This window comes from Sus scrofa, chromosome 12, assembly GCF_054392235.1.
Source record: "Sus scrofa isolate SSC_HxYL_T2T_F1_AM1 chromosome 12, Sscrofa_HxYL_maternal_Yorkshire_Landrace_v2.0, whole genome shotgun sequence".
Classification (NCBI taxonomy): Eukaryota; Metazoa; Chordata; class Mammalia; order Artiodactyla; family Suidae; genus Sus; species Sus scrofa.
Genome location: NC_139394.1, coordinates 47,180,329 through 47,202,222, shown reverse-complemented (window position 1 = coordinate 47,202,222; position 21,894 = coordinate 47,180,329). Strand labels below are relative to the sequence as shown.

At 50.7% G+C, this 21,894-nt stretch overlaps 1 protein-coding gene across 21 annotated transcripts in view; it reads left to right on the top strand.

The window, feature by feature from the left end:
* Positions 1–21,894, top strand: part of ADAP2 (ArfGAP with dual PH domains 2) — a 46,980-nt gene that overhangs the window by 14,089 nt on the left and 10,997 nt on the right. For 8 of the 21 annotated variants that reach the window (XM_005669057.4, XM_084982593.1, XM_084982592.1 and 5 more), the window contains exons 3-7: positions 1,547–1,677; positions 3,847–3,938; positions 6,769–6,848; positions 7,888–8,000; positions 17,074–17,220. In XM_005669057.4, coding sequence (XP_005669114.1) covers positions 3,850–3,938; positions 6,769–6,848; positions 7,888–8,000; positions 17,074–17,220 — 429 coding nt within the window. In that variant the 5' untranslated portion in view covers positions 1,547–1,677; positions 3,847–3,849. Of the gene's footprint in view, positions 1–484; positions 716–1,546; positions 1,678–3,846; positions 3,939–6,768; positions 6,849–7,887; positions 8,001–12,946; positions 13,346–17,073; positions 17,913–21,894 lie in introns of those variants that run through there. The other 13 variants (XR_014820194.1, XR_014820196.1, XM_084982595.1 and 10 more) reach the window with 5 other exon arrangements.

Sequence of the window (21,894 nt, the reverse complement as noted above, 5' to 3'; positions counted from 1 at the left end):
AACTGTGATGCAACGTAGTAGGTAGAAAGTGCTCAGAGCCAAAGGGGTAAATGGATCATATATCAGTCGATATCCTAGCAGGACTGGAAGCTGGGAAGATTACTCCAGGCTAGGTATCAAGGAGGGCTTCCTGAGGAGGTGGCATTTGAATGTCTCTGAGTAGATGTAGGATCTATATCAGGAGAACGCTTGGACAGAAGTTAGATCCTGATTCATTTTCCAAGAACATATGCCCTATGCTCCTTTTATAGAGGTGGAAACTGAGGCCCAGAGAGGTTGGCCGGGTTGTCCATAGTCACGAAACTAGCCAGTGGTGGACCAGAATTTGATCTCGGGCTAGGGCGAGCGACTCCGAGCGCCGCGCGCGCGCTGGGGTGGCTCCCGGCCGGGTGTTTGCCTTAGGCAGGAGCGCAGTCCCCGCTAAGCAGCACGCGCCAGGGGCGGGGCGGTAAGTCCAGGAGGGGCGGGGCTTAAAGTCCGGGGGGGCGGAGCTGACGGCGCCGGCGGGCTGGCGGCACTCGGACTGCGTCCAGCTCCACCTGCGGGCCGGCGCGCAGGCCATGGGCCGCCTCAGGCCGAGGGACCAGCGGGCTGAGCCCTGCTGAGCCCGCCGGGCCGGCCATGGGCGACCGCGAGCGCAACAAGAAGCGGCTACTGGAGCTGCTGCAGGCGGCAGGCACCGGCAACGCGCACTGCGCGGACTGCGGGGCGGCGGGTAAGGGCGCGACGGCGCGTGCAGACCGGAACTCTGAGCCGAACCCCAGCCCGCCCGCCCCCTCCCCTCCCTCCAGACCCGGGTCGGTCCCCGACCCCCGCTTGCCTCGCGCGCATCATCCTTATGACACCTTCGTATCCAAGCCCGCGACCGCTCTTTCCTTGTCCCATGCGGCGCCCACTTGAACCCAGGCCCCCTGACCTCCCCACTCTGGACCTCGACACTCGATCTGACCATTCTGCTCACCTCCCCCACCAGACCCCTTGCCCACCCGGACCTCGGTGCTTGACATCTCTTTTCCGGACCCAGCCACTTCTCACACTCTAGGACCCACACATCCCACACTCCGGGGGTCCCAGACTCCGGGTCCTCTCCCCCGCCCCGGACGCTCCCGGCGTCCTCCCGCGTTCCTGCTCCACGGCGCCCCGACCGTTTGGGCGCGGAGGCACCCTGACTCGAACCTCCTCACCTGCAGTTCCCCAGCCAGGCGCCTCGGTGCGGGTCCCTCCCTCCACGCTCTCCTCTCGGTTCCTCAGAGTCTTGTCACTTCCACATCGCGCCCACCTCAGCCGCTCGCCCCCATCCCCGGGACTCTCCAAGATCTTCATCCTGGCCGCCGTCGCGCCAGGGCCAGTGGGCTGTTGCCAGAGGGTTTCATGCTGGTATCTTAGTTCACCTACGTCAGGGAGACCAGGAGAGAAAGCATGCAGTGAGCTGGACGCCACCCCGGGCTAACCGCCAAGCCCTGCCCCTCCCAGCTCCCCCGGGCCCAGCGCTGGTTTCCTCACCCAGCTCTCCATCCAGCTCCCCTCCTGCCCTATCGCCCCGCAGATCCCGACTGGGCCTCTTACAAGCTGGGCATCTTCATCTGTCTGAACTGCTCCGGAGTCCACCGCAACTTCCCAGACATCAGCAAAGTGAAATCCGTGAGACTTGACTTCTGGGACGACAGTATTGTGGAGGTAGCAAGGGGCGCTCGTGGAGAGCCTTGGAACAGCAGATCTGGGGTGAAGGTGGTGGGCAGGGCACTTCCATTCTGTGGGGAAGGAAACTGAAGCTTGGAGAGGGGCAATAGGAAGTCAATTAGAGTTGCCTTAAACACAGGCCCTGAGTTCAAACGCTAGCTCCATTGCTTGTTTGCTTACAAGCTGTGAGGCCGGGAGCCTGCTGCTTAATGTTAGTTGTGGACCCTCGGTTTCCACATCTGTGCTGGAAAGATAGCACTTCACCTTCACAGGGCCGCCGTAAGAATTAAATGTAGGCTCAATGCAGGTGCAGAGTCAGTAGTCAGTGAACACCTGCCTTTCTCATTGGCTGAAGTCCTGGACTGGAACAGAAGTGACCTGATTCGTGGTCCATAGTCTCCCTCCAGTCCCCCTGGCCACGGAGGGGACCACTTTGCTTTCCTGACCCACAGAGATGGCAAACATCTGCAGGCTAGATGATGGTTTCATTCCGGCCAGAAGACTTTCAGAGAACAGGCAGCTCTAAACAGTGCTGGCTTGCTGAGGGTTTCGAGGACTCTTAAGGAAGCAGACTCATGTTTACTGAGTGCCCATGTGTGCCAGGCACTGTGCCAGACCACTGGGCTAGATGCCTTACTCAGTGCCTTCAAGACGTTTACTACTGTAAGCCTAGCCTACCTCTGCGGGGCCTTAGGAGAGAGCAGTGAACAAGATAAAGTCTCTGCCCACATGAAGCGTACCTTCTAGTACAGGAGAAAGACAGGAAACCAGCACATACACCTGAAGGTCATTTCTTTGCGCCTCACTCCCCCCGCCGCCCACATCGTTTTCATTGGCAGGTGACATTCCTGAAGCTCGGGGGCGGGGGGGGGGTTAGGTATTGCCCATGGGTCACTCAGTGAATAAATGGCACAGTTGGAACGTGAACCCTGTTCTGTTGGGATCCAAAGACCATGCAAGTCCTGCACCACAGACCAGCAGCCCCTGGAGAAGGGGAGGATTGAGCTCATTTTATCCAAAGGACATAGATTAAAACCTAATTTTTTTTCCCCACACGTGTCCTCACCCCAGATATGCCACTGCTATTACTGAGTGCTCACTGTTGGTCAGGGCTGCTCCTGGCACATCTGCCTCTGGGTCTCTCGGGTGCCAAAAGGCCCTATGATCTTCCTCACCTGTGTACTCTATGGGGTGAGCACTGAACCTCTTCCATCCTCCAGCTCCATCTGTCTCTTGAGGACTTTCAGGGACTCTACTGCCCATGGGCCCGGCCACCTGTGGAGGGGGTGGGAGAAAGAACATGAGCTTTGGAGTTAGGTCTGGGTTCAAATCCCAGCTCTCCACTTACTAGCTGTGTCATCTGAGGTAAGTCACCCAACCTCTCTGAGCCTCAGTGTCCTCGCCTTTAGTTATTTTCTTGTTTTATTTTGTTTTTTAATAATTAAAAAATATTTTATTATAGTCAATTTTCAATGTTCTGTCAGTTTCCACTGCACAGCAAAGTGACCCAGCTGTACATCCATATACATTCTTTTTTTTCTGCATTCTCCTCCGTCGCAAGTGGTCAGATGTAGGAGTTCCCATCGTGGCTCAGCATAAACGAATCTGACTAGGAACCATGAGGTTTCAGGTTCAATCCCTGGCCCCGCTCAGTGGGTTCAAGATCCAGCGTTGCCATGAGCCATGGTGTAGGTTGCAGATGTGGCTCAGATCTGGCATTGCTGTGGCTGTGGCGTAGGCTGGCAGCTGTAGCTTCAATTAGACCCCTAGCCTGGGAACCTCCACATGCCATGGGTGCAGCCCTAAAAAGCAAACAAAACAAAACAAGTGATGCGATATAGTTCCCTGTGCTATACAGTGGAATCTAGCGTCCTTGCCTGTAAATTGGGGACAGCATCACCTTAGTTAGGAGGAGCAAATGAACAAAGGGTTGAGAGCTGTAAAGTACTCTGCCTGCATGGGGCATGGTTGTTACAGCACCTCGTTGTGCCAAGCTGGGGCTTCCCAGCCTCTCGGGGGGGTGGGGGGAACATGTCAGACTCCAGAGGGAGTGTCTCCTGACTCAGCCTCAGAGCCATTGAGAACAATAGCCTTCTGGTTAGACCATGGTTTCATTTCACCATTTTTCAAGTTCTAACGTTACCCCAAATTGCTGTTGTCTTGCAGTTTATGACTCGCAATGGGAACCTCCGAGTGAAGGCCAAGTATGAAGCCAGAGTCCCTGCTTTCTACTATGTCCCCCAGGCCAACGACTGCTTGTGAGTGCGTGATTTCCTGGCCTCTCACCCTCCCCCCCTCTCCCCCTTCTCAGGCGCCTTTGCCTGTCTCTCCCAAGGACCTGCCCAGCAGGTGGAGCCAGGAAAGCCTTGGTTCTGTCCTGGAGGACACACCCAGACCCGGCGTAAGCCCCTCTCTGTCTTCACAGCTAGGGTTGTCATGTCCCCTCTCGGACTCAGTTTCCACAGCTGTGAAATGGGATATTTTCTTTAGGATCTGTCCCTTGGCCTTGATGTTCTCATAGCCTACAGGTGATGACTAACTTAACTGAGAAGAGGAAAGCTGGTATTTTAGCTGAACAAAGGTGTTCTAGCTTCTTTCTACGGTGTCTCGTGCCTAGGCTGTCCCGCCTGAGCTGCTCCAAGGCAGCTTCTTAGGCTCCACATCCCAAAACACTGAACATAAAAATAATAGTAGCTACTAGTATTTATTGAGCTTTGCCTACGTCCCAGGCCCTGTGCTAAATGCTTGTGTGCGTTAATTTTGCTCTCAACAACCTTATGAGATAAATACTGCCATTACACCCCTGGTGTAGGTGAAAATCCTGAGGCTTGTAGAGGCAGAGCTGGGACTAGGCCATCTGACACCAGGGCCTGCGTGGCTGCACCACAGCACCGGGAAAATCCAACATGCTGGGAGTGCAGGCCATGGACCTGCAGGAGGGTTCAGATCCCTAGGCAGTGAGGGGTCAAGGTGACACTGGTATCTAGTGAGCCCAGACCTCTGCAAGACTGACTGCCTGAGTCTGAGCCTCCCTCCTGGGGACTCAGCCTCACTGCCAAGGCTACGAGAGACAGAGCCTTGTATGAATGGGGAGAAGGTCACCCTCTGGGCAGACACACCCTCCTGGGGGCGTGGCTTGTGGGAAGCTGGCTGCATTTCTAGCCTCAGCAGGATGCTTTGGGGGCAGTGCACAAACTATACCAGCATACCTGGTGTCCTGCAATTTCCCAGTATTTAAACCACCCAGGGGCCACTGATGCAGCATGGAGTGGCAGGGCAGGCACAGCTTGCAAATCAGGAGACCCCAGTGTGGCTTCCCGACTCTACCACTCTCAAGCTGTGAAAAGGTAGACAAGTGAGCACATCTTTCTGCATTGCGGCATCTTCATCTTTGAACTGCAGATAGTGAGTGATGCCTATAGCGTAGCACGGTGGTGGAGATTAAGTGAGATAACTTACGTGTAAAACCTCTCACAGGACACCCCTCAAGCCAGTTTTAATCCATTTCTGTGTCTGCTTTGGGATACCGGCTGGTCCCAGTTGAAGGATGTACCAGGCTTCATTTGAGATGGCCTGGCTCCTTTTGCCTCACCGCTGTCACTCAGCCCTTTGCTCTGAGGGGAAAGGGACAGGCAGGTGGTGAGCCCCCACTAAGCTCTAGGCCCTCTGCCCGCGCTACATAGACCCTCCTTGTCCTGACTCCAACAGCCGTGTACTTTAACCCCTTTTGGCTGAGCACTACTGGCCTCCATCCCCAATTCTAAAAGTCCCCTGAATTCTCCACTTCCAGGACCTCTGCCTCCAGTCCCTCTCTCAGCTCTGATCCTGTGGCTCAGGGTTCCCTGGTGTCCCGGGGGCGAGAGTCGTGCATTCGGAAAGGCTCTTGACTGTACACAACAGAAACCTCGTTTAAACGCGCTTAGGCAAAAGGAGATGTTTCTGGGGTCTGGGGATCAGACCACAGGAAGGGCAGAGGTAGAGCCATGCTCGGGAAGGTCAGGGCCGGGGCTCCCGCACTGTCAAGTCTCTCCGGCTCCCATTCCTGCCTCTTTCAGCCAGGCTGCCTTCGTGGAGCTGGGAGCAAGGTCACGTCCAAGTTCCCAGCTCCAGCTCCCAGCTCGACTCCAAAGAGGGCTTCCAATCCATCTCTTTTAGTTTTGCTCTTTTTGTTTCTCACAGCCCAGGGCAGACTCTGATTGATGGGTCTGGGCCAGGTCTTCCATTCTAGGTCATTCCCTGTGGCTGTGGGATGAAGTCAAATAAACCTTAGAACATTTGCCTGGAAAAGGCAACTGGGAACCAGACAATTGAAATGGAGTCCACTCTGGGCTGCATGGGTTTTCTGTGGGGGGTCGTGAATGACAATATCTGGTTGGGCTAAGATCAAACACCTACTGTGTGTTCAGCATGGTTCTAGGCCCTTCGTATTCATTTAAACCTCTCAACAACCTCAAGGGGTAGGTAGGTAAAATATTTGGCGTAATCCCCGAGATCAGAGGAGTTAAGTAACTGGCTCTTGATCACACAGTGGATAAATGGTAGCATGCGGCTGGGTCCCAGGTGGTCAGACCCAAGACCACTGCTCTGTCCAGTGTAGCATGCCCAGATCTCACGGGTGGGCTACAGGAGGAGGCTCAGGTACTCTCCTGGCTTAAGCTCATGAAAATGCAGGAGGGTGTGGCAGAGCAGATGGCAAGGGAGCTGGTATCAGTCTCATTGCCCTAGAGGCTGAGGCCGAGGTTGGAATAGCACAGTGGTTTGCCTATTGCCCGCTGGGGGAGATAGTTGCCCCTGGAGAGACCATGTCTGAAGACATTTGTGGTTGGCACAACTTGGGAGGGGAGAGATGCATCTGGGGCAGAGACCAGAGCTACTGCTAAAATCCTACACAGCACAGGACAGCCCCCCAACACAAAGAATTACCCGGTCCAAAATGTTAATGGTACCCAAGCAGAGAAACCCTGGCCAGCCTGAGCAGGCAGAGAGGCAGCCGCCACGAGGCTCCCATCCTCAGCTGCCGGTTCTCAGAAAGTTGCGGTGGGAAGACAATGCATCAGACCCAGCCGACTAATGATGCTTTCTTTTTAGGGTCTTAAAGGAACAATGGATTCGAGCTAAGTATGAGAGACAGGAATTTATGGCTGATGGGAAAATCATCTCGCCCCCAGGTAAAGTTATTTTCATCGTCTTTTGAGGTCTAGTTTTGATGAGATCTAGAAAACAAAGTGCCTGAGTATCAGGAACAAGCTCAGCAGAGAGATACCTACCACCCTTGCTCTGGCCACAGAGGCCAAGATGTGGGTTCTTCTCCCTCTGAAATAGCAACATGTCAGCTGGTGGGGTTTTATGGTCTGAGTGGCCGAGAAGTGTATTTGTCTCAGGTCCTTGCAGGGCCATAGGGTGTATAGAGTCTGAGTAGAAATTTCAAAAAGACACCCACTGGGCAGGCTAGGTAGCAATAGACACCCCACTTCTGGCTAATGCAGCCCCTGCTGTGGCACAAGTCTTGGAAAGGTACATGGGCTGGATTTTGCCTCCCTTCCCACCTTGGGACAGGGCGCAACATCATCAGTGGCCCTGGACCTGTGGTAGTTTCTGGCTGCTTCTCTGAATCCAAGTTGGCACTGACCTTGAGAACAAAGTGTACAAAGCTGCTCTTTGAGGACCAGAGGCAGCCAGTGCTTAACTCTTTTATTTTTTGGCTGTTCCCAGGGCATTTGGAAGTTGCTAGGCCAGGGGTCGCACTCGCACCACAGCAGTGACCCAAGCCACAGTGGTGATAAAGCTGGATCCTTTACCCCTGGACGCCAGGGAACTCCAGTGGTTAACCTTTTATCTGCCAGGAGCACAGAGTATTCCTGTATCAGCAGAAGCCTGGAGCTTGTTCATTATTCCCACAGTCTGCAGAGTTTTGCCTCTTTCAGGACCAGTCCAGTTTCTCAGTACTTAGCCTCGTTAAGGGTCTCCTATGTCTTCTTAGGAAACAGCCAAGAAAGAAAGTTGGGGGGAGCCCACCTGAAATTGTGCAGCATTTCAGATTCAGCCCCTGATGGGATCCCCGTGTCCTGCAGCTGAAATAGCTAAGTTAGAGTTGAGACGTTTCAGACGCAGGTGGAAGTTTCATTCCACCCCTGAGGTGCAGGGCTCGTGAGTTGCTTATCCGTCTTAAAGCCTTGGATGTTCACTCTTTCTCACCTTTGGTGGAAGGTAACCGAGAAGGGTTCCTGTGGAAGCGGGGCAGGGACAACGCACAGTTCCTGCGAAGGAGGTTTGTCCTCCTGGCAAGAGAAGGCCTCCTGAAGTACTATACTAAAGAAGAGGTAAGAGGCCCAGTCGTGAGGGGTCCCCTCCCCAAGCGCTGGCTGTCACCCCACTGAGCTCTACATAGTGATCCAAGGTGCCTGGACTGTGGATGTTCTCAGCCACTGAGACTTGGGTACCACACTCGGCTACTTTTCCTTATTACACAGTCCATCCAGTCCACTAAAAACCACATGTCCTCTTCACCTAGATGGGTTCACACTGGTCCATGATTAAGCCTATGGCAATCACTTGATTTTACTCCCTTTTTCCCCCCCTTTTTGGTCTTTTTAGGGTCACACCCATGGTATATGGAATTTCCCAGAGCAGGAGTCAAATTGGAGCTGTAGCCGCTGGCCTATACCATAGCACAGCAATGCCAGATCCAAGCCACGACGGCGACCTATGCTGAGGCTTGCAGCAATGCCAGATCCTTAACCCACTGATGGGGCCAGGGATCGAACCTGCACCCTCATGGGTACTCAGTGGGTTCTTAATGCACTGAGCCACAACGGGAACTCAGATTTTAGTCCATTTATTCATGCACTCAAGAAATATGTATTAATAGAGTTCCTGATGGCTCACTGGGTTAAGGATCCTGATGTTGTGACTGCTTGGTGTGGGTTCTATCCCTAGCCCTGGAATGCCTGCATGCTGAGGGCACAGCAAAAAAAAAGTTTGTTGAGCACCTACTATGCTAGACCTTATTCCAGGCATTGGACACAGCAGTGAACTAAGCTCCTGTTCTCATGGAGCATCCATTCTAGTGGATAAAGAGTGGTGGTGACCAAAACATCCATCCATCCATAGTCTATCCAGTGGCAATAAGTTCTATGAAATAAAATATAAGAAAAAAAAAATGGAGTTCCTAGCCTCGCTCAGTGGGTTAAGGATCCAGCATTGCCATGAGCTGTGTTGTAAGTTGCAGATGAGGCTTCAATCCTGTGTGGCTGTGGCTGTGGTGTAGGCCAGCAGCTATAGCTCCGATTAGACCCCTAGCCTGGGAACCTCCATATGTCACGGTGTAGCCCTAAAAAAGCAAATACATAAATAAATAAAAGAGGGTGAAGGGTTTGAACATGATGGGAGCCTGGGGGTGGGGAGGCGCTACCTCAAGTGGTCAGGGGAGGCCTCTCTGATGACATTTGAGCAGAGGACTAGGTGAATGTGAGTGAGTTATGTGGCTACACGGGGGAGGGGTCAAAGAAGCAGAGGGAACGGTATGTGCAGAAGCCCTGAGCAGGTCATGGGTGCTGATTAGAAAAGACAACCCGGAGTTTCTGTCATGGCTCAGCAGGTAGAGAGCTTGACACAGCATCCACGAGGATGTGGGTGTGACCCCCGGCTTTGCTCAGTGGGTTAAGGATCTGGCATTACCGAAAGCGGCTGCCTAGGTCACAGATGTGCAGATGTGGCTCAGGTCTTTCATTGCTGTGGCTGCGATGTAGGCTGGCAACTGCAGCTCCAATTCAGCCCTTCCATATGCCGCAGGTTCGGCCCTAAAAAGAAGGAAAAAAAAAAAAAAATAGAAGATAACCCTTCCAAGAAGGTACACTCCTGGTCCCTATCTAGGCAAGCAGAAGAAGCCTGTGAAACTGTACTCCCTCTCAGGAGGGATTCGAACCCAGCCAACACTCAGATCGGGACTCACACCCGCAGTCTGGGACTTGAACCCACCTGCACCTCAGACTGGGACTTGAACTCACACCTGACTAAGGAGGGGACTTGAACACACTGTCTTCTACTTAAAACCACTCGCCTGGTGTCAGAACTTAGAGGTACACGCTGTCAGGACTCAGGTTCTTTTGCCTTGTGGCGGAAAGAATTCAGCGGGAGGCAAAGTGACAGGCAAAGGGCGAGCTGATTCATGTAGGACACGTGTGAGAAACACAAGCAGGCTGGCACAGGAAGGCGGCAGCGCTGAGAACAGAGGGCCACATTTTTATCATCAGAGAAGAAGGGGGCAGGGAGAAGACCACCCTCTTCCTCATTTTTGGGTGGACGTCAAGGTCCGCATCAGTAGTTCCTCTTTGATCCTACGCAGTTTAACCAGGACCGTCGTGTCGCTATTTATGTCGGAGGTGTATTAGCAGAAGGGCAGTGACATACACTCAAATACGGTCATTCATCTCAGTTTTAGTATAATGTCCCCTTTTACCTCGTTTTTCTCCATTCCACCTGTATTTCTGTCTTGCTACATGCAGCAATTCTACTCTTCAAGGACTGTTAACTCCCTGACTTCATGAAATAAGATTCAGACCCTGTATCTATTGTCTTGTGGGTTTTTTGTTTTTTGTGGTTTTCTTTTTTTTTTTTTTTTTTTTTTTGGTCTTTTTAAGGCTGGATCTTTAACTCGCTGAGCGAAGCCAGGGATCGAACCCGCAACCTCATGGTTTCTGGTTGGATTTGTTAACCACCGCACCATGATGGGAACTCCGAGAACATTTTCAATACCCCTCAGAAACGCCCCCACACGTGTCGGCACTAATCCTCCGGTCCACTCCCCTCCCCTCCCCCAGCCCTGGGCAACCATTCATCTCCTTCTGTCTATAGGTTCGCCTATTCTGGGCATTTCATCTAAATGGAAACGTGCACTACTTGGCCTTTTGTAACAGGCTCCCATTAGTTAGCATTATGCTCTTAAGGTCTGTTCAGTGGCAGCATGTCTAAGTGTTTCATTTCTTTTCATTTCCAAGTAATAGTCCGCTGAACAGATGTGCCACATTCAATGTATTCATTCATCAGTTGATGGGCAGTTGGGTTGCTTCCACTTTTTGGCTCGTGTGAATAATGCGACTGTGACCATTCATGTACAAGTTTTCGTGGGAATCGATGTTTCCCTTTTGCTTAGGCAATGCCACCTACGAGTGGAATTGCTGAATCATATGGGAACCCTAGGTTCAGTCTTTGACGAATTTTCCAAAGGGGCTGCACCCTTCTGCAATCTCCCCACGAACAATGAGGGTTCCAATTTCTCCACATCCTCACCAACATTTGCAATCTGCCTTTTCGTTTATAGCCATCTTAGTGGGTCTGAGGTGATATCTCATTGTGATTTCCCTTGGTATTTGCTCCGTGGCTAGTGATGCTGCAGGTCTTCTCAGGTACTTACTGGCCATTTGTACATCGTCTTTATGGAAACGTCTATTCGCATCCCCTCCCCGTATTTTAATTAGGTTATTTGTCTATTATTGAGGTGTCATAGTTCTTTATATAGTCTATATATAATTTCCTTACTGGATATGTTATTTACAAAAAATTTAGGCATTTGGATTTTACTCTGCTCTTGGAAAGCCACAGGAGGGTTTTAAGCAGAGAAGTGGTTATGCTTTGACTACAACTTTTTAAGAAGGGCACTCTGGCTGCTGCGGGGTTGAGGGTAGGGCAGGGAGGAGGCAAGAGTGGAAGCGGAGAAGCCAGTTAGGGAGCTACTGGGAGTTCCTGTTGTGGCTCAGTGGGTTAAGAACCTGGCTAGTATCCATGAGGATTCAGGTTTGATCCCTGACTTCTCTCAGTGGGTTAAGAATCCAGCATTGGAGTTCCCGTTGTGGCTCAGTGGTTAACAAACCCAACTAGCATCCATGAGGACAAGGGTTCATTCCTTGGCCTTGCTCGGGAGGTTAAGGATCCGGTGTTGCCGTGAGCTGTGGTGTGGGTAACAGATGCGGCTCGGATCTGGCATTGCTGTGGCTGTGGTGTAGGCCAGCAGCTACAGCTCTGATTCAACCCCTAGCCTGGGAAACTCCATATGTCTTGGGTGCAGCCCTTAAAAGACAAAAGGCAAAAAAAGAAAAGAAAAGAATCCACCACTGCCTCAAGCTGTGGCCTAGGTGGCAGATGAGGCCCAGATCTGGTCTTGCTGTAGCTGTGGCATAGGCTGTCAATGCAGCTCTGATTAGATCCCTAGCCCAGGAACTTCCGTATGCCGTGGGTGTGGCCCCCAAAATAAAGTTAAATAAATAAATACATAAATAAATAGGAAGCTGCTGCAATAATCCAGGCGAGGAGCAATGGGTTAGACCAGGATAATGGCGAAGGAGGTCAACTTAGAAGTGGTCAGATTTTGCATGTATTTTGGAAGGAGAGCCAAGGCGATCTACCAAGGGATTGGTCATGGGGTGTGAAAGAGAAATCAAGAATGGTTCCCAGGAGTTCCCGTTGTGGTGCAGCGGCAACAAATCCAACTAGGATCCATGAGGATGCAGGTTTGATCCCTGGCCTCGCTCAGTAGGTTAAGGATCCAGTGTTGCCATGAGCTGTGGTGTAGGTCACACACTTGCCTTGGATCTGGTGTGGCTGTGGCTGTGGTGTAGGCTGGCAGCTGCAGCTCTGTTGCTACCCCTAGCCTGGGAACTTCCATATGCTATGGGTGTGGCCCTAAGAAGGAAAAAAAAAAAAAAACCAGTTCCCAGATTTTTGGGTTTCACAACTGCTGGAAGGGTGGATTTGTCATTTGCTGAGATGGCAAAGTCTCAGCTCCCTAAGGGGATGATCAAGAGTCCTTTTTCATTTGAGATGCTCATTAGTCATCCAAGTAGAGACTGAGAAGGAAGTTGGATGTATGAGTCTAGGGGTCTGGGGCGAGTTTGGAGCTGGAGTCATCAGCATGTAGACTGGTTTAGCAACAGGACCGGCTGGAATCACATAGGCAGGGAGTGAGGGTGGATGAAAAAAGATGTCCCAGCACTGAGTATTGCAGTTTTCTGTTGCCAAATGACCCGCCACCCTAAAACGTAGTGGCTTAAAATGTCAGTTTCTCCTTTCTTACAATCCACGGGCCAGGAATTTGGGCAGGCCGTGGCTGCTCCAGTGTACTCCACGAGGCATCAGCTGGGCCACTCCCTCTGCCCCATTTTCCTGGCGGTCGGGCTGGGCTAGAGGGCCGGGGACGCCCTCACTCACACGTCTGGTGCGTTGACATCCTCCCTGTGGTGTCTCTCTCTCCACGCGGCTGTTGCACATTCAGGCGTCCAGCTCAAGCTTTCTTACCACATGGCGGCCGGCTTGCCCCCAGGCAAATGAGGATGCTGCCAGGGCTCTTCAAGGTGAGGCCAGGAACTGCCTTCTGTTGTCAAAGCAAGTCACACAGCCAGCCCCAGTTCAAGGGGAAGGGAAAATAGATGCCACCTCTTTGTGGGTAGACTGCCCTGTGCATACTAGGAGGGGAGGAACTGGAGAGAGCCACCTTTGGAGATTATCTACCACACTGAGCCCCGGGATATTCCAATATTTAGAAAACCGAGGAGTTTCTGTGGTGGCGAAGTGGTTAATGAATCCGACTAGGAACCATGAGGTTCCGGGTTCAATCCCTGCCCTTGTTCAGTGGGTTAAGGACCCGGTGTTGCTATGAGCTGTGGTGTAGGTCACAGATGTGGCTCGGATCCTGTGCTGCTGTGGCTCTGGCGTAGGGCAGCAGCTATAGCTGAGATTCGACCCCTAGCCTGGGAACCTCCATATGCCGAGGGAGTGGCCCAAGAAATGGCAAAAAGACAAAAAAAAAAAAAAAAGAAAAGAAAACCGATAGATGAGAAGTTTCCAGTAAAGAGAATATGAAGGAGCAGCCAGGAAGGACAAGCTCTGAGCACTCTAGCCTTCATCTCACTCCATTTCCTACATGTAGAAATTGCCATTTATTTCCCCTCTTGCTTTCCTGGATGGATCAGAGCCATCCCAGAAGATCCGTTCAGTGTGGCCACAGTCTGGGGCCAGGTGAAAATGATAGGGGGGTGTCCCCACTGTGGCTCACAGATGTATACCAGGGACACAGGCTGACTGCAGCAAAAAAAAAAAAAAAAAAAAAAAAAAATCAGAAATGACCTCAACATCTGTCCATAGGAAAATAGATTGATAACTTTTGGTGTAGTTATCAACAAGAGCCAAGTAGATTGGTCTATCTTGAAATGGATAGAACTAAAAAAACATAAGGTTGAGTGACCAAATCAAGATGTAGAGTGATCCCTATAATATGATACCCAACACCATTTACATATATAAATTAAAGCACATGAAACAATAGTGTGTATTGTTCATGGGTATGTGTATGTGTCTTTACTTTTTATTTTTTATTTTTGTCTTTTTGCCACTGCTTGGGCCGCTTTCGTGGCATATGGAGGTTCCCAGGCTAGGGATCCAATCGGAGCTGTAGCCACCGGCCTACGCCGGAGCCACAGCAACGCAGGATCCGAGCCGAGTCTGCGACCTACACCACAGCTCAGGGCAACGCCGGATCCTTAACCCACTGAGCAAGGCCAGGGATCGAACCCGCAACCTCATGGTTCCTAGTCGGATTCGTTAACCACTGTGCCATGACGGGAACTCCTCAGTTACTATTTTAAAAGGAGGTTCTTGGACTTCCCTAAGGGCTTAGTGGGTTAAGGATCTGATGTTGTCACAGCACCATCTTGGGTTGCTGCTACGGCACCAGTTTGATCCCTGGCCTAGTAACTTTCACACGCCTCAAGTGCAGCCAAAAAGAAAAAAAAGTGCTGGTGTAAATCTGTCCATACTTCCTATGTATGTTCAAATACACAACTCTCTACCTACCTACCGATCTATATACTCGCATAGTGTATGTACATTATACACGCTATATGCATATGTATGTGCATGTACCTTTTGCATTAATAGGCTCCTATTATACATCCTGTTCTGGGACTGGGTGTTCCTCGTACATGGGTATCGTGGACATTTTTTCACATTGGTAATATTTTGGTCTAAATTTTCCTATAAAAAATTTTTGGCAAATGACAAGGTCCTCCTGTATAGAACAGGAACTATATTCAATATCCTGTGACAAACCATAATGGAAAAGAAATGGCAAAGAATATAGGTATATGTCTACCTGAGCCACTTTTCTGTACAGCAGAAATTAACACAACCTTGTAAACCAACTACACTTCAATAAAATTTAGAAAAATTCTGTGGTATGATAGTGTGTGGATATGCCCTGATTTATCATTGATAGACAGTTACATAATTCCTCTTTTTTTTTTTTTTTTTTTTTTTTTTGTCTTTTTGCTATTTCTTTGGACCGCTCCCACGGCATATGGAGGTTCCCAGGCTAGGGGTCGAATCGGAGAAGTAGCCACCAGCCTACACCACAGCCACAGCAACGCAGGATCCGAGTCGCGTCTGCAACCTACACCCCAGCTCATGGCAACGCCAGATCGTTAACCCACTGAGCAAGGGCAGGGATCGAACCCGCAACCTCATGGTTCCTAGTCGGATTCGTTAACCACTGCACCACGATGGGAACTCCTTTTTTTTTTACTATTATAAGAAGCATGGCAGTAAATTTTTTTTTTTTTTTTTTTGTCTTTTTGCCTTTTCTAGGGCCGCTTCCTGCGGCATGTGGAGGTTCCCAGGCGAGGGGTCCAATCAGAGCTGTAGCCACCGCCTATGCCAGAGCCACAGCAACGCCAGATCCGAGCTGAGTCTGCGACTTACACCACAGCTCACGGCAAGGCCAGATCCTTAACCCACTGATCAAGGCCAGGGATCGAACACGCAACTTCATGGCTCCTAGTCGGATCGTTAAACACTGTGCCACGACGGGAACTCCCATATTTTTTGACATACTTGTTTGCATAATAATACAATTACTTTCTTGGACAGATTCTTAGATATCAAATTCTGGGTCAAAACAAAACATTCAACATTTGAAATATGACCAAGTTTCCCTTTAGAGAAGACTGTCCACTAGAACTTTCTTTTCTCTTTTTGCTTTTTAGGGCCTTACCCGAAGCATATGGAAGTTCCCAGACTAGGGTTCTAATAGGAGCTGCAGCTGCTGGCCTACACCACAGCCACAGCGCCACACAGGAATGCCTCCCTTTTCCTTCTTAGCATCAGTTGGTACTCAGAACATATCAGAACCCTGAGAACAGAGTGGAGTGGGGGAGGGAGTGCTTCAAGCCCAACACCTGTTTTTTTTTTTTTTTTTTTTGTCTTTTACCATTTCTTGGGCCGCTCCCACAGCATATGGAAGTTCCCAGGCTAGGGGTCAAATCAGAGCTGTAGCTGCTGGCCACACCAGAGCCACAGCAGTGCGGGATCCAAGCCGCGTCTGCGACCCCACACCACAACTCAGGGCAACGCCGGATCGTTAACCCACTGAGCAAGGGCAGGGATAGAACCTGCAACCTCATGGTTCCTAGTCGGATTTGTTAACCATTGAGCCACGACAGGAACTCCCCAACACCTGTTTTTAATCTGTTTGTTTTATCTGTTTTATTTGTTTGGCTTCCATGGACAATTTGCCTCAGAAAAAGTTCTACAGCTGGGAATTCCTGTCATGGCTCAGTGGAAATGAATCTAACTAGCATCCATGAGGATGTAGTTTCCATCCCTGCCCTCTCTCAGTGTGTTAAGGATCCGGTGTTGCTGTGAGCTCTGGTGTAGGTCCCACACGAAGCTTGGATCCTAAGTCTCTGCGGCTGTGGTGTAGGCTGGCAGCTACAGCTCCGACTGGACCCCTAGCCTGGGAACCTCCATGTGCTACAAGTGCAGCCCCAAAAAAGACAAAAAACAGAAAGAAAGGAAGGAAGAAAGGAAGGATGGAAGGAAGGAAGGAAGGAAGGAAGGAAGGAAGGAAGGAAGGAAGGAAGGAAAGAAAAGAAAAGGAAAAGAGAAAGAAAGAAAGAAAGAAAGGAAGGAAGGAAGAGTTCTACAGCTAAAAAGTTTGAGAATTTTTAAGTTGGGGTCTTTCCAAGCCCCTTTCCAGCTTTGAGAGGCCAATTTGATCAAGCAGGAGTGAATGGTGGGATGGCTGAATACATTAGAGCAGTAGAGCATCGGTGTATCTTTTTGGGGGGTGGGGGCAGTGCCCTTGGCATATGGAGGTTCCTGGGAAGGGGATCTGATCTGAGCTGCAATTTCGACCCAAGATGGTACAGTCTGATCCTTAACCCACTGTGCCACAGTGGGGAACTCCTATCTGTGCATCTTGATATTAGAGCGAGAACATTGAAAACTCATGCAGAATTCCACATTGGTAATTTGTTTGCATGAAGGCATTAAGATGCACTGGCAGAGGGGATGAGAAGCCACTCTGCTGACAGTCAGCATCTTGAGCATCTGCTTCCTCTTTTTCAGGGTAAAGACCCCAAAGCTGTCATCAGCATCAAGGACTTGAATGCCACCTTTCAGACGGAGAAGATAGGGAACCCCCACGGGCTGCAGATCACCTACCGGCGAGAAGGCCACGTCAGGAACCTGTTTGTGTATCACGAAAGTGGGAAGGTGAGAGGACAGTGTCACCATGCCAGCCTCCAGCTCAGCACCCCAGGACCCGGCAGGCCCTGCTCACTGACTCCCTTGCACAGCAGCCTCTTGAGATTTGCTGCTGCTGTTCGCTTTCACCTGTTGTCGCTTTCTGGTTGGAGATGGAGGTGTGGGTAAGGCAGAGCGAGAGCAGGAAGAGGAACCTGGCGGGTGCTATGGGTGTGTCTAGACAGTGCACAGCCATCAAGGAGCGTCCTGTTAGCAGAGGAGACAATGCCTGGGGCTGGCAAATCAGGTGGGGCTGCAATGCACTGAGGCTTTGCTCCTCAACATGTGGTTCAGCACCAACAGCCTTAGCATCACCTGTGAGCTTGTTAGAACTAGAGTCTCAGGCCCATCCTGGACCTACTGAATAAGCAACTGCTTTTTTGGAGTCCCCGTCATGGCGCAGCAGAAACGAATCCGACTAGGAACCATGAGGTTGCAGGTTCGATCCCTGGCCTTGCTCAGTGGGTTAAGGATCTGGCATTGGCGTGAGCTGTGGTGTAGGTCGCAGACCTGGCTCGGATCTGGTGTTGCTGTGGCTCTCGTGGAGGCTGGCAGCTGTAGCTCCGAGTAGACCCCTAGCCTGGGAACCTCCATAAGCCGTGGGTTAAGGATCTGGCATTGGCATGAGCTGTGGTGTAGGTCGCAGACCTGGCTCGGATCTGGTGTTGCTGTGGCTCTCGTGGAGGCTGGCAGCTGTAGCTCCGAGTAGACCCCTAGCCTGGGAACCTCCATATGCCGTGGGTGCAGACCTGAAAAGGGAAAAAAAACAAAAACTGAAGTTTGGAGTCAGAAGGTGGAGCCCTGGTGCTGCCATTCCTTCCCCGCAATTTACTTGTTTATGTTTGATAACACCCACCTTGCGGATTTGAAGGTCCGGTGACCATGAATGTGAAAGCATCTCATCATGGTGAAGTGCGCTGTAAACATTAGTTGCTACTGTTACTATTTGTTCAGGAGTGTGGCAGCTGCAGTAGACAAACCCTTGTGAGCAGTGTTACATCTGTATCACTTATGCATTCATGAATTCACTCTTTCACCAAATCCTTATAGCGCTCTTGCCTGCAGTGTGCACAGCACTGGAGTGTGTAGTGAAGGGGGCAGAGCCAGGAGTGGGCTTCTAAGATCTCACAGTCTCAGGAGGAAGACAGATGGGGAAATAGGCACTGACGATGCTGTGTGATGGGATGGAGGCCATGCTGGGGACAAACAGGAGACCCATGAGTGGGACAAACAGGAGACCCATGAGTTGCCTAGTCTACGGGGTGAGGGTGGAAGAGGGAAGTCAAAAAGGCTTTCCATGGGAGTTCCCATCATGGTTAGGCAGTAAGGAACCCGACTAGGATCCATGAGGACGCAGGTTCGATCCCTGGCCTCACTCAGTGGGTTAAGGATCTGGTGTTGCTGTGAGCTGTGGTGTGGGTCACAGATGCGGCTTGGATCTGGTGTGGCTGTGGCTGTAGTGGAGGCTGGTAGCTACAGCTCTGATTAGACCCCTAGCCTGGGAACTTCCATGTGCCACAGGAGCAGCCCTAAAAAGCAAAAAAAAAAAAAAAACAAACAAACAAAAAAAGGCTTTCCAGAGGAAGGATCTTCTATTTTAAGATTGTGTGAATATGCTCAAAAGGAGAACACTCAAACCAGCTTAAAGGGGACATGAATGGGAAAGATACAGGGCTATTTATTTCAAAGGCGAGAAGTATGGCTGGGCCTCCTGAGGGATTAGAATCGGGAACTGTGGTGTGGGGGCGGGGCGGGGAGAGAGGGAGAGGGAGAGAGACTATAAAATCAGAAGTGCAAGGGATGTCTCACTTTTTGGTTTCTCTAAATTTAAGAATCTCATTCCCCAAATTGCCACAAAATCTAGTATCAGCCATCTTTCTCCGCTCCCTCCCTTGGCTTTACCAGACTCTTGGGACTTGTGCAGTCCAGGAGACATGGAGACAATCCTTGGTTCTGTGGTGGGCTCACTGCTGGAGCCTAGGTCTAGTCTGGCTGGGTACCAGTGGTTGCCCCTCCATGCCCATCACTGCTCCAAGGACTTTTGCTGAGGTGCCCAAGTTTGGTCACTTATGATACCCGGCTCCCTCCTACTGACCCGGTTGTAGAGCATCTGACAATCTGGTTCTGGCCATTCTCTTTCCCTCAGTGCCCCAACATCAAGATGGGCATAAATGGGTATGTGTGTGTGTGTGTGTCTGTGTGTGTCTGTGTGTGTGTGTTGCAAACTCATTCCTGCATCAGCCAAGTAGGCAACTTAAAAGTGAAGTGAGCAGGAGTTCCTGTTGTGGTGCAGTGGAAACGAATCCCACCAGTATCCATGAGGATGCAGTTTCAGTCCCTGGCCTTGCTCAGTGGGTTAAGGATCTGACATTGCCGTGAGCTGCGGAGCTGTGGTGTAGGGTCACAGACACAGCTCTGATTTGAACCTTAGCCTGGGAACTTCCACATGCTGCAGGTAGTACCCTAAAAAGAAAAAAAAAAAAAAAAAGAGAGAGAAAAAAAAAAAAAAGAAGTAAAATGGGCAGCCTTAAGGCTGTGGCAAACAGGAAAACCTTTATAGAGGACTAAAACCAGCAAACCAAACTTCAGGAGCCAAATAAACATGAATACAGGTTGGATTTGGCCCCAGAGCCACCAATTTGTGACTGAATAGCCCTTCCAAAGTGAAGGCCTAGATGGGTCTTTCATGGGATGGTCCCATTCCCTAAAAGGTCCATGATGCCCACAAGAGAGCTCAGAACTCAGGCATCCTGGGTCAGCAAGCTTGACCTGAAGAGAGAGAGAGAGGGTAATGATGGTTTCATTCCTTTGAAACCAAATTCGAATGAATTTCTCAATCACCGTATTACATCTAAATGCAGCCCAGCACCTATTTTAACAAGTCTTTCAGTTTCCCGATTCCAAATTCCTGGGAGAAAGAATCTGATAAGCCCTGTCTGGCCTTAGTATTGGTCCAGCCCTGGTCCAGGTTTCTTTCTTTCTTTTTTTTTTTTTTTGCTGTGGCCAAGAGGGACTGAGATCAGAGCAGCAATTGTGGCTGCAACTGTGGGGGTGGTGGGTGGGGGAGACAGGGCGAGGCAGTTCTCATAGAATCAGGGCTTGGGTGGCGCAAAAATCTATTACGACATCTACAGTCAACCTTAGGAGAATGTTCTAGGTAAAAGCTATGTCGGAGGTGGAGGCAGAGAGGTGGGTGAGGCAGAATGTTCCTGCTTGCATTGAGGGAACAGCCTGCATTGAAGGAGTCTGCAAATGGTTTTGTATGGCAAGATCTCAGAGGGCAAAGAACTTAGACTGAGAGTTCCCTGGTGCCTCAGTGGGTTAAGGATCCGGCATTGTCACTGTCTTGGCACAGGTTTCATCCCTGGCCTGGGAACTTCTGCATGCCATGGGTGAAGCCACAACAAAATAAAATAAAACAAACAAAGCAAAAACTTAGACTCTTTTCCTGAGGGTAGTGGAAAAGACTCTAAGCTAGACTCCATTAGATTTGCAATTTAAAAATCACTCTGGGGAGTTCCCTGGTGGTCTAGTGGTTCATTGCTGTAGCCTGAGTTCAATCCCAGGTCTGGGAACTGAGATCACATATCAAGCCTCACCAAAAAAAATATGGTTTTTTTTTTGTCTTTTTCTGGGCTGCACCTGCGGCCTATGGAGGTTTCCAGGCTAGGAGTGGAATCAGAGCTGTAGCCGCTGGCCTGTGCCACAGCCACAGCAGCACAGGATCTGAACTTCATCTGTGACCTACACCACAGTTCACGGCAATGCCGGATCCTTCACCCACTGAGCGAGGCCAGAGGTTGAACCTAGTCCTCATGGATACTAGTCAGATTTGTTTCCACTTGTTCCATGGGAGCTCCCCCCCAAAATTTTTAAATGGCAGGGGGAGAAAGAAAAAAAATCACTCTGGCTGGTCATGGTGAGGACCAAGAGGAGAACAGCAGAGCAGAGGCAGAGCCAGCTAGATAAGCGGCTCAGCAGGCGAGGGACGCCGGCACACACTGCCCAGGGAGGCGTTCTCCCAGAGGGACGCACAAGGTCCCCGCCGGCTTCAGCCTAAGTTGCACCCCCACCATGAGCATCCCCACTGGAGGAGCATCCCGGGCTCTTCTGCCCCCACCTGAAAGCTGGTCTTTGATATCTGAGGACCGCTGCTCCTCAAGCTGTGTCCCACTGCCCAGCATCATGTCACCTGAGAGCTCCTCAGGAATGCACATCTCAGACCCCACCCCAAACCCACGGAATCCAAATCTGCATTTTTTTTTTTTTCTTTTTAGGGCCTCACTTGTGGCACATGGAAGTTCCCAGGCGAAGGGTCGAATTGGAGCTGCAGCTGCTGACCTACACCACAGCCACAGCAATGCCGACTCTTTAACCCACCGAGCGAGGCCAAGGGATCAAACCTGAATTCTCACCTCTATCTGGTTCTTAACCCAAATTTTTGGCATCCCTGTATGGGCTCCAACATATCTGCCTTTTAAGGAGATGCTGAGGTTATTCACACACACACACACACACACACACACACACACACACACACTGGCCCCTCCCATGTGCTTCCCCTGGGTCTGTTCCCATGGTTCTGGGGAGGTCCCTGTCCATGGCTTCCCACTCACTCAGGTGTCCAGGCTCTGGCATTGTCCT